Source organism: Tripterygium wilfordii, chromosome 1 (assembly GCF_013401445.1).
Source record: "Tripterygium wilfordii isolate XIE 37 chromosome 1, ASM1340144v1, whole genome shotgun sequence".
Taxonomy (NCBI): Eukaryota; Viridiplantae; Streptophyta; class Magnoliopsida; order Celastrales; family Celastraceae; genus Tripterygium; species Tripterygium wilfordii.
The window spans coordinates 2,017,085-2,031,884 of NC_052232.1; the positions used below are offsets into that span (position 1 = coordinate 2,017,085).

General features: G+C 33.3%; 1 protein-coding gene across 1 annotated transcript; it reads right to left on the reverse strand.

Moving 5' to 3' along the window:
- Positions 1 to 9,020: 9,020 nt before the first annotated feature.
- Positions 9,021 to 10,791, reverse strand: LOC119999367 (AT-hook motif nuclear-localized protein 20-like). Its single transcript, XM_038846881.1, has one exon. The coding sequence runs from the start codon at positions 10,063 to 10,065 to the stop codon at positions 9,241 to 9,243; it is 825 nt and encodes a 274-aa protein (XP_038702809.1). The 5' UTR covers positions 10,066 to 10,791; the 3' UTR covers positions 9,021 to 9,240.
- Between the last annotated feature and the right edge of the window lie 4,009 nt (positions 10,792 to 14,800).

The following is a 14,800-nucleotide window of genomic DNA, read 5'->3' on the forward strand; positions in this document are numbered from 1 at the left end:
TTTTTAAACCGATGAAAATAATATAACTCCGCCTGCCCTTGCAAACGGTCGAAGTCCGGATATATATATATATATATATATATATATATATGCGCTCTGATATGCATGCACGTAACTTTCAAACTTACGAGCGTTTTTTCAACTGTGCATTGGGCTCCACTGTAAAGACAAAATGTCAACAACTTGACTTAGTGTAAAAACTGGATGATTATGAGCGTCTGTAGGTGAGCACCATGAAATACATTAATAAACTAAACTACAAGCCCAACTGAATAAGTAAGCTTAAAAATTGAATGACCCACTAATGATAATACATATCCTCCTAGCTCAATAAAAGGTTAATGACAAAGAGGTATTCATCATATGGATTAGAAAAAAATTTAATAATGTTTGATCGAATTTTGAGTGAGGTTATTATGCAATATTAACAAAATATGAGAATTTGAAAAGAAACAATTATAATAGTTTATCAAATTTATAGATATGATTTTCAATTTTATCTTAATACTAGCAATTGATATATATAACCTAAAAAAATTTCGGAGGCCTCGTATAAAATTTCACACCTATGGAGGGTATGAGAATTTGTTGCCCTTCATGTTGGGTGGGAAGGAAAAATGTATAGGAATTTATGTTTTATTGATGTGGTTATATTGGAAGATGTGTTTATTAATGTGATTATATAAAAAGACGTGTTTGACTTACTTTTTATATAATAGAACTGAAACCAATATTAATTTTTACTAACCCAGCAAAAATCAACCATTGGAAGTGCCCTAATATCCTATGTTTGTTCCGCCCTTGAAAACAAAGGTCCGGCACCCACAAATTTCTTCTTAATCAAATCCCTCGCTTTTGCCCCATTGTTTCATGTGAAAGTTGCCTTTTAGGTCTCTCTCTCTCTCTCTCTCTCATGGCATCCTCTCACAACTATACATCTCACCCGTGTCATTCTCCGTGGAGTCCATAGAACTTTTTAATGATATTTTATGGAGAAAAATGTTTGAAGATCTTGAAAGCAGCAGCATATCACGTGAAAATATGAAGAAAGATTTTGAGAATCTAAAAACTTGGTAAAATAAACGATGATTGGCCTAATTCTTGTCACACTCAACTTGTCCATACTTTATGGCAGATGAGATCCCCAGTAACCCAGAGAGTGTACATATATATATATATATATAGAGTGTTGTGGCAGGGGCTCTGTATCCCTAATAAAATAGAGCACCAACTTTTTGTCTTTCCCGACTTGCGATTGTATCAAGAGATCCACAGCTTGAAATCTATGTTTATAATATCAAATCAATGGGGACTTAGATGGACATTGACAGCTGCTGGAGATGGGTTGGCATACTCAAAACCACTTTCATGCTTAATGCTAAGAGGGAACTTAATAATATATATATATATATATACACCACATAAAGTAGACCATAGCCTTGCTGCTAACCTAAGTTACATTATTAAAATAAAACAAATTAATAAAGGCTTAACCTAGCTACTTGATTGAATAATTTATACCAATACATCACATTTATATAATTCCAAGTGGAAATATTCCAATTTAACAATAAAGGTGAATGGATCGAAATGGAAAATCAACTCTCCTCCCAACACTAGAAGAAATTTTGTCAAAACCGCTTCCATAGGTTGAAAAAACAACATAGCCTGGTTGGTAGAGCTTATGTTAGAGCTTATAAACTTCAAAATAAACTCTTTCAAACACCCGATATAAAATGTCTATTTGATACGGTGGTTCCCAAAGCGAGACCGCTAGCGAATACCACTATGCCAAATAGGTATGATAATTTAGCGGTATCGCTGGATATAAGCCAACGATACCGTTGGGTATGGAGCTTATGGCCAGCGTTATGTATTTTTTTTCTTTTTTTCCAAAAATTATGTGGGGCCCATGTGATGACTGCAATGGTCAAAGGTCTGTTTGGAACATGAGTTTTTCTTCACTTAAGTAGATTTATATTTTCATTAAACATAGATTTATATTATGTAATTATATCTATGTTCAATAAATAATAAATCAAGCACGTAAATACCCATTAATTTCACACTTCAATTTAGTTTTCTTTCACACATGCAAGTCATGTCCTTGTGAAAAACATAGTAAAAATCTTTCATTAGTATATTATTATTGTATTTAGACTTAATAAATTATATTTAGAGTACAATTTTTTTTTAAAAATCATGATTTTATTAATACATATATGGCAAATAGTGAAGTCAATTAATTTAATTAACCAAACACTACACAACTTATTCCACAGCTTATAAGCTACAAACAGCTTTCAGTTTCACCAAACACCTGATAACTTATTTCATAGCTTTAAACTCAGTTTTTTTTCACAATTTAACAGCTAGCGTTGAAAATCAATACAACCGCTCTACCAAACGGAGCCAAACTAGGGGTTGTAAGTTTTAATAAGCTAGCTTGTAAGCTCTAATAAGTTCAAAAAAAATAAGCTTCAATTTGAAGCTTATTTTAGAGTTTATGTTTGATTTTTTTTGTTTCTTCTTTTTTTATTAAGATAATATTATATCTAATACTATAAAAGATTTTATTTTATCTTTTAAATTAAACTTAAGTAGACTTTTGTAAAGTTTATAAGCTAATTTATACTATAAGTTTCGTCAAACGCCTAACAACTTATTTCACAACTTATAAGTTAGCTTATTTTTCATAAATTATAAACTAACTTATTTTGACATCAAATAAGCTTTACCAAATGGAGTCATACAAGGTTACATGATATTTCTAATAATTGGTACGTCTTTGGAAACAATATTATTTTGTCTAGTATTTAAGTCTTATAATAGTGGGCCTCATTGAATGGATCTAAACTCTCAAGCGACTGATTTATATTTGCTAAGGCCCAATGGTTCTTAGATCCACTACCACTTGGGCTAGAACTAATATTTGGTTGTTAAATTAATTATAATTTTTACCTAATCAATTATACTTATAAATTAATAATAATACAAATAAATATATTTTATACAACTTAACCAATAAAAACAAGTAACAGTTTTACCAAACACCTTACAGTTTATATTTCACAGCTTTAAGCTCGGTTTTTTTTTGTATAACTTAACAGCTAGAGTTGAAAATCAACACAACCGCTCTGTCAAACACACACATTATCCTAACAAGTAACAAAGCAGCATGTACGCTCAGTGTAGACTAACAAAACCATTAATGTTTTGAATTTCAAGGCCACAAATATGCAAACATCTTCCTTAGACTTATGACCCAACCTTCCTCTATAGTCTTCTTATTGACATTATTTTTAGGATTACATTATTAAACAAGTAATTAGTCCACAAATATCATTGAAATCCCAAAACCCTAAACCTACTTAGGTCCAATCATAACTCATATTTTTCTTCATTTGGATAGACTTGGTTGTCCCATGTACAAACATAAATATACATCCAAATTTGGGTGTCATCTAGGGGAGATGCTACCTAATCTCTCTTTCACTAGAAAACACAACTAAAGCTGTCACCTTGAAGAAGATCGAAATAATGCTGATGTAACATGGAAATCATTGACACCGGCCTGTTTTGTACAAATTCAAAACTCAAGAAGGTCAATATTTGTGCTCCGCAGCCACGGCCGGCATTGGTACAGAGTACATGTAGACCCACTCGATCGAAGTCCTATCATTTAATTTTTAGAATTCAAAATTTTTTTAAAAAAATTTGAAAAAATATATTTATATTTTAATCATTCTTACGAAACCAACGATATATTTTTTTGTTAGAAACAAAAATCAAATTCAACATGAAAAGTGTATGATAATTCTGGACCGTTAGATATAAAATAAAAAATATTTCTTGCACTTTTCAGGTTGCATTTGATTTTTGTTTCGAACGAAAAAATATCATTGGGTTCCTAAAATCGATCACAGTATAAATATATTTTTTTAATTTTTTTTATGAAAATTTTGAACCTTAAAAGTGAACCCTAAGAGATGTGTGTGCGCGTGTACGTACGGGTGCGTGTGTGTGCACGCGTGCGCATGTGAGAATTTAACGTTCTAATCAAGTATTAGCTATGACGTATAATAGGGCTTCATTTGGTAGAAAATTTCGTTAGTAGTTGGGTAGCAGATAATATGTAAGAAGCTCGTCCCCTCAAGTCCAGTAACACTTTATTCATATTGGGTCAAATTAGCCCTCACGACTTTATCTTTTCAGTAGGTCATCTATCCCAATATTACTCTCGCAGAAACACGTTTAACTGCGGAGCTTTTATGAGATTTGATGTCACAACTCCAGGGAAAACCGATTGTTACTGGTGTGAGAACTTGACATATTATATTCTGCACTTCCCCTCAAGTATTGTCCGATGTGGGATGTGCCACACATTATACCCCTCTCAAAAGTCGTACACACGTGCAAACACACATAGTCCACATAATATGCTGGTAAAAAATGATGGCATATATGTACTGTTCGAAATATTGGTAGTGTTTGGTTCAACTTTTTCTTATAACATATATGCTGTGGCAAATTTCGTGTAGAGGTATTATGTATTTTACTAGTAAAAGATGAAAAAAAGAAGTAAAATAAATAACAAACAATTTAGAAAATGAAGATAACAAAATAAAAATAATTTTTTAAATATAAAATTTAACACTTTGAATTTTTTTTTTCATATAAGAAATAGTGAATTGGGTGCAGATGTAGGCGGCGGCATCACATCAATGGTTGAAGAAGAAGCTTGGTCAAGATGAACGGTAAATAATGGGGTCTTTGAAAAGAAAAGGAGGATAGTCTGATAAAAAATAGTATAGTTTTGGTGAAATGGTCCATTGAAGCACAAATTTTGGAGTGACAATTTTTTTTATATGTTAGTAATGCATTAATATAAAATATTTACAAAGTACGTGGGGTATACCCCAAGTTAATTTTGAAATGATAATAGAATGTTATTTTTATTGTTCTTTCATTGTCTCAAAATACGTGCCACAAATAACTATTTATTTGGCCAACACCATATATGCCACTGAAAATGGTGCATCAAACTAGGGATGGCAATTTGTGTTTGACTCGTCTCGCCCCGCATGACTTTTCCCGATCCGATGTTTGTGCAAGGCGGGGACTGGACAAAGAATCTCAACCCGCATGTTGGGCGGGGAGAGAATGGGTCTGTCTCCCGGCCCGACCTGAACCCGTCCCACTACTCGCCCCGCATCCTGCCCCGCTATACATGTGTATATATATATAAATAATTATATATGTATATATACACATACCCCACATGTGCAAGATAGTTTTTATTTTTATATTTCATTTTAATAGTAATGATTATTTTAATTTAATATATTGAATTATTATATTTTCATAATCAAAAAACATCAAATAGCTTCATTGGTATGAGAATTATGGGCGGGGTCGATGATTAAATGTTACCCTGACATGCGGGGTGGGACGGATGCGGGGCACACCTGTGAATGTGCAGGGCAACCATGATCCGCCCTCACCCCGTTGCCATGCCTACATCAAACGAAGCCATGTTAAGACAAACATTAATTGTAGTGTAGTGCAGTAGCACTAATGAGAAAAGGTTCATGCATTTGATTTTTTCGATTTTTGGTGACAAATTAAAAACAAAATACTTTGTTCCCCGCATTTGACGGTAGACAACAGCCGTGAACTAGTAGGCAGAGGTAATCTTGCCACGTGGAAGCATCCGAGGGATTTGACGTTTGGTCAAACATTTCCATTTCAGAAAAGTCCGGACCAATGTTGGGGACGCTAGATGGATATGGGTCCCACTCAAACATTTCTATTTCAGGAAAGTCCGGGTCAATGTTGGAGTCTCTGATGGATATGGGTCCCACTCTGTACTCTTTCGGAGTTTCGGGTTTATTCTATTTTTATGAATCCATAAATAGAAAAACAAAAAGGGGTGGCCGGGACCTGCTGTATTTTTATTACAGCAGGTCCCGCTGTAATATAATTTTAAGTTAATAAAAAATTTTATTTTTATTTTTAAAAATAATAAGTATATAGTATTCTTCCTAACAAATCCAATGGTATATTTTTTGTTCGAAACAAAAATCATATTAAACATGAAAAATACACGACAATTTTAGACCGTCGGATATAAACACAAAACATTCGATGTCTCGATCGCGATGAATTTGGTTTTTGTTTCGAACAAAAAATATGTCGTTGGATTCGTTAGACCGAATACTACACATTTACGATTTTTAAAAATTAAATAAAAAATTATTTGTGCTCCAAAAGAGCTACAGTGGGGTCTGCTGTAATTTTTACTACAGCAGACCCCCAGCACCCAAACAAAAAGATCCCAAACCTTTATGTTATGTTTTTTTTTTGCCTTATTTGTATATGTTTGTACAAGGTTTTGTGAGGCGGAAGTTCGTTGTCCGAAGAAAAAACAAGCATATGAAAGCACCTTATTTTCTACTACATTTCTATGGATATTAATCATTGATTTGAATCATCTATACTTTTCTTTTGGTAATCGATAATGACGTCATATAAAATTATCATTTGATATCTGATATGAGCCTAAACTCGGACCATCAGGTTCATGCAAACAGAAATTTCACATCTAACGACCAAATAAATTGAGGGAAAAATCAACACGTGTGACCAACCATACCATAACTTAAAATTAGGAACAGTAGAGTTTGTAAGGTAGTGATCCTTATAGACATAATCACATTTCAAATAGTGCCAATATCACCCACCAATCACCATAACTTAATAATCTGTAGTCTTCCCAATTTGAAATGACTAGTTTGTGTGTGTATATATATATTGAAAAAAAAGTATTCACTGATCATAATAATTATGAATTTTTTTTATCAAATGTTGCCTACATATTGGTTTGCATTATCGGTTATTATAATACGTGTTTAATTTTTTTGGTACTTACCCATAATTTTTTTAAAAATAATTAATTGAATAAAGTAAGTTCAATTTAGGAAAAGACTTCTTCTAGTTTAATTGATATACAATTTTTCATTCTTTTTTGTTAAACTTTAATAATATTATATTAAATTACATATACACTAGATATTTATAAATTCTTATTAATAAGAATAAAAATGTGAAAAAAAATTAAACTTCATATAAATGTTTCTCAATTTATAATTTTTTTCTTAAAATCAATTCAACACATAAATTGTAAGTAATTATTTTTAAGTAAAAAATGTTATAAAAAAACAAGGAAAAAAATAAAAAAAATAAAAAATGATTTTATAAACTCTTATATAACATTGTTCGTTATTTTACGATGAGATGAAAAAAAATCTTTAAAATTATTCACAGATCATCACGATAATTATGAATTTATTTGTTCAAATATATCTACAGAGAAAGTTATCAAGTAGAAATTTTTTTAATACGATTAATTACGTGAATAATCAATATATATAGAATTATTTGGTATAATAATAATACACGCATAACTTAATTCATGGATCGTACATGGTTCTCTAAATTAATGTATGATTAGATATGTAGAGACCAACTGGCAGTAGACTCTTTGGGCTCGAATTTATTAATGTTGATCAAAGATGTTCCACATTAATATATCTTATCTTGTAATTTTGATGTTTTCATGTTTGCCGTGGAAGTTCACTGTCTGAAAACATATAATTCATAAGAATGCGCGCAATAATTGAAACACGGCAAAGATTTACTATTTTATAAATCGTTTTCAATTGTAAATGGTTTTTGAATCTCAAATTCAAAGTTCAAATTCCAATGTTCCAAAAAGAGTTTCATTTTTCAAATTCCAATCTCAAACCTTTCAACTCTCATCTCATCTTCAACAATCGATTGGGAGGAAGAGAGATGTGAATCGTCTCCTCTTCCCCTCATCTTCTCCTCTTCTGTACCTCTTCTTCCTCCTCTCATGAGTTTGATATGTCCTTTCTCAATCTAGATATGTTTAATTTTTTTTATGTTTTTGTATAGAATAAAAATTTTACAGGGTTTCTCTTTCCAGTTATAGATCTCCTTCATCTGTCACAGATCTTTGATCATCAAGTGTGCTCCGGCGACATATATTCGATTTTCTAGTGATAAGATTTCCAGATCAGAGAAAGATCGCCCTCTCTTGTTGAAGGGAAAGTCAAGATCCTTGATGTAGATCAAAGTTGTAATCTGTGTATTGATTTTTCTGTTCAGTCTTTGTTATCCGGCATAAACAGGTGGAGTACGGAATCATTCGACGGTCGTTCAACGATGTTCAATGTAATACGGTATCGTCCCGGAGTATCCAACGATGGTAGTCTTTGTGTTTGTGTTTTTTATTTTTTTTTAGTCCTCTTGGTTGTACTCGATTTTTATGGTGGCTCGAGTGCCTACGTGCCTCAATTCCCTAATTTATTAGGTAACTTCTACGAACTTCTTTTTTTTAATATATACGTATATATATATTAGTTAATTTAAAGAGTCAAAAGAAACGAATTCTTAATAGTAAACAATTATATCAATAATTGTTGATTTGGAATTTGGCTTAGGAATTCAAAATTTAACTTTGTCTATGGTTTCGTGTAACATCATGAACGCCGTACTCATTACGACTACATTCAATGAATTTTCATGTACATACCCGACACGTTTGGTTTGTGAATTATTGCGCAGCCTATGAATTTGCCTAGTGCACACCCTCGAAGGGTAGTGGTTCATGTGGGTTCTCATATCATTAAAAGAACTAAGTATACCAATAAAATAAAGCTAGAAGCCACATTTTAGAATCTGCATTTAATCTGAACACATATAACATGTTCCTGTTAAGTTCCTTCTCAACCAAATATAAATCTCACTCTCTTTTGTCGAAGTTAATCCCCCTTTCATTACTTCCAAAAGAGCTATAGCTATGATATATATATAAATCAATTGGTCTCCGGGATTTAGGTAGAACAATGGTGTCTTCTCCGGATCAATTTAGGTGGTAATTACCCTACAAGAAGAATCCACAACTTAGAGTAATTTCTTTTCTTGAAGGAAATCACTAGAAGAAAGACAGAATTCATAATTGTTTTATTTAAAACACAGAGCTAGAAAAGCAAAACCAAAAACCAAAATATAAAATACACTGAACACCATGATCAGAAAGTCATGGTTTCTTTCTCTTCTTACAAACTTATTATATCTTATCTACCTTGTTTGGAATCAATCCTACCTTTCAATACAACACCACTAACAACCACCCTCCAACTCCAATTGATTGTTTTAGTAAGGCGGCCTCGCATGAGATGCCCAACCAAACGGATCATGCGCTAACTGTCCACCATTAGGCATCAAATTCGGTGGCAGATTAAACATTGGCAGCGACGACGAAGGCGGATCCGGCGCCAACCCACTCGATTGTCCAACCCCACTTCCGAGCGGCGGTGAATTGTTACTCCCACCACTCTTCATCTGATCACCTCCATCTTCATCATCCTCAAGAGGCAATCTCTCGTACGTCGCATTTGCAAATGTCGCCGCTATGATCATTACAGGTCCAGCGGCCACTAATGCCCCTACAACACTTCCTCCGACCACTTGCCCTGGCCCGCCAGCTAAGTACACAGTTAGTCCGGTCGCGCCAGGCGGGGCAGGTCCGGGTAGAAATGTTCCGGTTAGGGAGAGAATTTCGAGCCTACCGTGTAGGGCCACAACAGAAGTTGGTGCTGCGGGCTGTCTTAGCGTGACATTCGCCACGGTTCCATTTCCGCTAAGCACGCAAACGCCTCTCTGACGCCTTCTAGCGAATTGCGCAACGCTCTCCGCCACGTCAACTCCTCCGGCTATCTCGATGACATGGCTGCGGAAGGCGTTTGGGCTGTCACGGGTGACGAAGATGGGCGGTTTGGGCTTGTTTTTGGATCCTGCAGGACGGCCTCTGGGCCTACGAGAGCCAATTTCCACCGCGCCCTCCCTAGGCTCGTCGCTGTTGTCTCGATCTTCGTCGTCGACGGCGCCGATTCTTTTGCTGTTGTGGTGGTTGATTGAGATTTCGAGGTTGTTGTCTTTGTTGTTCAGATTAGGTGAATCTGCTGCCGGGTGATCCATACCCGGCAGACCCACCTGCCCCGTCCACCAGTGATGCGCCAGTTTTGCTAATTGAAGACCAAACAAGTAACAAAAACAAGAAAGAAGATGATAAGATGATCAAATACTACTACCCACTTCTTGACTTTCTTGTTGCTGCTGATGATTTGAACAGAACAGCTGTGATTATGTCTTTGTTTTCTTCACAGGAAGTTTTGAGATCAGAAAAAGTCAAACGATAACACTTTGTAAGAAACAAGGTTTCAACAGATAGCTAGGGCTCCTGCTGCTGTACTATTAGAGGAAAAGAGAGAGAAGAGAGGAGAAAGAAAAGAGAGAATTAGATGCAATTGCTCATGGAATCAAGTACAAAGATTAAAGAAACAGAGAAAAGCTAGAGTATGCGTGCTTCCTCTATTCATAATTCATCTAAGAAATCACCAACTACAAAGAGAAAGAGAGAGAGAGAGAGTTATAAGCATAAATTAGGAGCAATTATAGGTAGAGCAAGGAAAGAAATGGATGAAATTGTTTTTTTGGTGCTTCACTTTCAAAGTGTGGGCGTGTATGTATATGTGTAATTGTGTGTTTGTATAGTGAGAGAAAGAGTTCTCTGCTTTTAGAGGAGAAGGTGATGGAAATTAGGGTTTTGGGTAGGGACGCGTGCACCTGGGGCAGGTGGCGAACACGTCGTTTTCTCGTGCCCCGGTATTTCAAATGCAAGAATGGACCGATCGAGTACGTACGCACCCTTTTCATGCTCCCCTGTTTCAGTTTGTCTTATAAACCATATCATCATCTTGGAGATTCGGACTCTTTTCTTTTTCCTGCAATTTTGGGACAGCAAAAAAAGCAAATATGTGTGTGTGTTTAGTGGAAAATGTTAATGGAGCAGAAGTGGTCAGAAATATCTCTATTAGAATCTGTATGTTAAATCTAAAAAATTAGATGATAAATTGTTCATCACACATGATATATTGTAGTTAATTCTTAATTATGACATACTATAGTTAATTCTTAATTATTTTCCTTACGGCACTCAACTCGTGGTTTCGCTAGATTTTTGAAATTTATTTTAGGTTATATGTATATATATATATTTTTTATAATGTGATATAAATAATTAAATATACCTTGCTACAAAAATACATGTATTTTATCCTATATTTTTAAAAAAAATTATTTATTACATATATATAATATTATAATAAAATATATACTATACATCTTTCTAAAAAATACATGTATTTCTCCTCATTACCTTCCTAAATTTTTCAAAAATACAAATATTTTTCAATAAATATATAATATGTATGGTTAAAATAGAAATTATAATTATTGATTAATGTGTTCATACATGATGATAAATGATATATTATTTGTATTCAATGAAAAATCGTCTAGAACAATTTAAACGATTTTTTTTTTTAATCTTGATCATCTTATGTTTTAATTTATAATATTTTCAATAAATAACTTTAAAACAAAATTTAGATGCGTTACCTCTAAACCCCGTCAAACTTTAGCTCCCTTTTATAAATTCCTCGCTCCGCCCTTGAATAAAACCATGTTTAATTGGATCGAAGAAGACACTGACAAGCGTCACTGGAATTTAAGCATAAACTAAAGAACAGAAAAGCAGGGAACATGGATTGCCATGCAGCTTCCCCCACCGCACAAGTTGTTTATTAAATTATTGTTATTCCCTTACTCACTTTTATTAATATAATAATATAATTATGAGGTCCACATTTCATTAATGCAGAGTTAGTGGATTCTCTTTCACATTAATGTTGACGTACATTTTTGTTGGTATTTAAAATCACCATCTTAAAGTGGTTGATTAGTGGTGCCTACCCCCTAGTTGGAAAATATTTGTTTTTATTGACATGGTGATATTTGAGGGGATTATTTTATAATTAATAGACGCAATAATTGTTGAACCAATGTGGGGTCCATGGATTTGCGACTTTTAATTCTTGTCTTGGATTGCTCCACACCCCAAGTTGCTAATTACTACATTATTTTCCATTAACTAGTTGCATGCCCGGCCTTCTTGCGACACATAATTAGTTTGAAAAATGAAGATTTTTAACAATTTTTTGATATTTTATAACCATAATGAACAACAGAGTTTAAATTATAGAAAATGGAGATAATTATGAGATGAAGAAATAACTGCAATACATTTTTCTTTTTTTTTTGAACAAACACACACACAGCAATAACCCTAGCGAACCAAACACCGCCCCTAAGGGCCAATACATTTTTCTTAATATGCTAAGAAATAAATTTCTAAGAGGGAGCGAAAAATTTGATGCATAAGGAAAAATATGCTCAGAGTTCAGCAATTCTTGTTTTCGTTGCTTTTTTCTTCAATGTGGCAAAGGTCACCAAGAATATGTGTATGGACAACATTCTATGCATAGTAGTAAATGGACAAATCATGAATCTCATTCTAAACCTGAGTACTCAATAACGTCAACAAAGTGAAAATATGTGTCTTCATTTATTGACACGACTAAAAGGTAAAACTAAAAGGTTTTCAAAAGTGGCCAAGTTTGAAGTGCAATACACTTCACAAATATTTTAATTATTATGCGAGTACATTCAGTAGCAAGATAATGACACTGCTATATATAACATGACATTATCGGTAGTGCTAGATGTACATAGTCAAACATCCCGAAATATCCCTAATACACATGGCATACCACATAAGTCAAATGACAAAATAATTTTTTGAATTTCAAAAAATTAAAACCTAGACTAAAAAGGTGTGCAACCCTCTCCACTTTCTCCTTCACTCTCTCTTGCTCTCACTTTCCAGCACTTTCTCTCACTTTCTCCCTTAGTCTCTCTTCCTCCATAGATGATGGTTTAGCACTCCAGTTCTGACAGTGTATCACGACACAAAGTTGGAGCATCTTCTCACTTTCTCCCTCACTCTCTCTCCCTCTTAGAGAAAACAAAGAGAGACTCTTTCAAACAAGTCGAAGATTCGAGAAGCCCAGAGAAAATGAGAGAATTTGATACCCATTTTCGACGATGACGGTCAACCAATATGCCATTTCCGACGGTGATTCGACTGGTTTCCGACCATAGATGGTATGGAATCCATGGATCTGTGTTTTATGTAACGATTTTGTAAGTAAAAGTGGTATTTGATGTGAGGTTTGAGATTTATTCGATTTTGGGGTCTTCCATATTGTGGGTTTGTTTGTTTGGGGTATTCTATGTTGTGACTTTGGTGGTTTGAGGTTTTTCTAATTTTATTAATTAGTTACATATTTTGTTTTGCCCTGCTTTGATTTTGAAAATTTGAAAATCGGTTTGTAGATTGCAGGTCAGATATTGTGTAATTATCATCCAAAACAATGTAATCAAGGTCATATACTATGTAATTATCAACCGAAACAATGTAATTAGGGCCTTGTGTAAAATGAGACAGTCATATCTTCACATTTTGGTTTGTTTGGGTTGGTGGTTCGCTACTATTCTTTCTTGGCTAGTTGTGGGTTTGTTTGTTTTGGATCTTCCATATTGTGGATTTGTTTGTTTGGGGTCTTTCATGTTGTGGCTTTGGTGTTTATAGTCTTTGATGTTGTGGGTTTTTTTGTCTTTGGTGCTTATGTTGTTTGTGCCTCAGAGCTGGTTGGGGTGCTCTCCTATTTCTCTGGACGTTCAAATATCTATTCAAAATAAATAATTACATTATTTTAATGCGTAATTACACTTCTAACTTTTAATTACAAAACAAGTGAATAATGACATTATTCCAATGCGTAATTACACATTAATATTTTCAATTACATTATTGTAATCATACTTACACATTTCAAAATATATTGCTCTAACGTCGTGATTAAAAATTATTTTCTCAAAATTATGTAAAATCTATGGAATCATTAAAAAGACTGAGTTCAAAACATACAAATTTCAATGTGAATCCAATTTGTTTTCTCTTGTGATACACTTGGTAATATATGTGTAATTACATTGTTTGTAAGTCCAATTACACTGAATAACTTTTAATTACATTATTTCAATGCATAATTACACTGATAACTTTTAATTACAAAACAAGTGAATAATGACATTATTTCAATGTGTAATTACAAATTGATATATTAATTACATTATTGTGATCATATTTACATAGTTCACAATATATTGCTCTAACGTCGTAATTAAAAATTATTTTCTCAAAATTATACAAAATCTATGGAATCATTAAAAAGACTGAGTTCAAAACATACAGATATCTATGTGAAGTCAATTTGTTTTCTCTATGCACTCGACAATATATATATATATATATAATTAGATTATTTACAAGTCCAATTACACTAGATGATTTTTAACTACACATTATACTGTCTTAATTATATCTCATAAACCGTCTGAATGATTACAAAACAACAGTAGATAATTACATTATTTGAATTCGGAATTACACCTTGAAAATTCTAATTACACTATCGTGGTCATATTTATACATTGATTTAGGCGTTGTCATAACTCTCTTCTCCATAAGAGAAAAAAGTATAAGCAAAACAGAGAAAAAAAGAAAAGAAAACGGTAGAAAGCTATAATGAGGAAGACAATAGAGAGAGAAATAACTTCAATTACAATTAGATGCATTTAATTGTGTCTGACAAAGTATGAGAGAGAAACAACTTAATTAATATTTTATTATCATATTCCTAGGTGGCATTCACATGTGGCTATTATGTACACTTATGGAAAAAGATTA

What these genes read in the sequence shown, in the direction of transcription:
- LOC119999367 (XM_038846881.1), bottom strand. Translation starts at nt 10,065, where the DNA reads ATGGATCACCCGGCAGCAGATTCACCTAATCTGAACAACAAAGACAAC.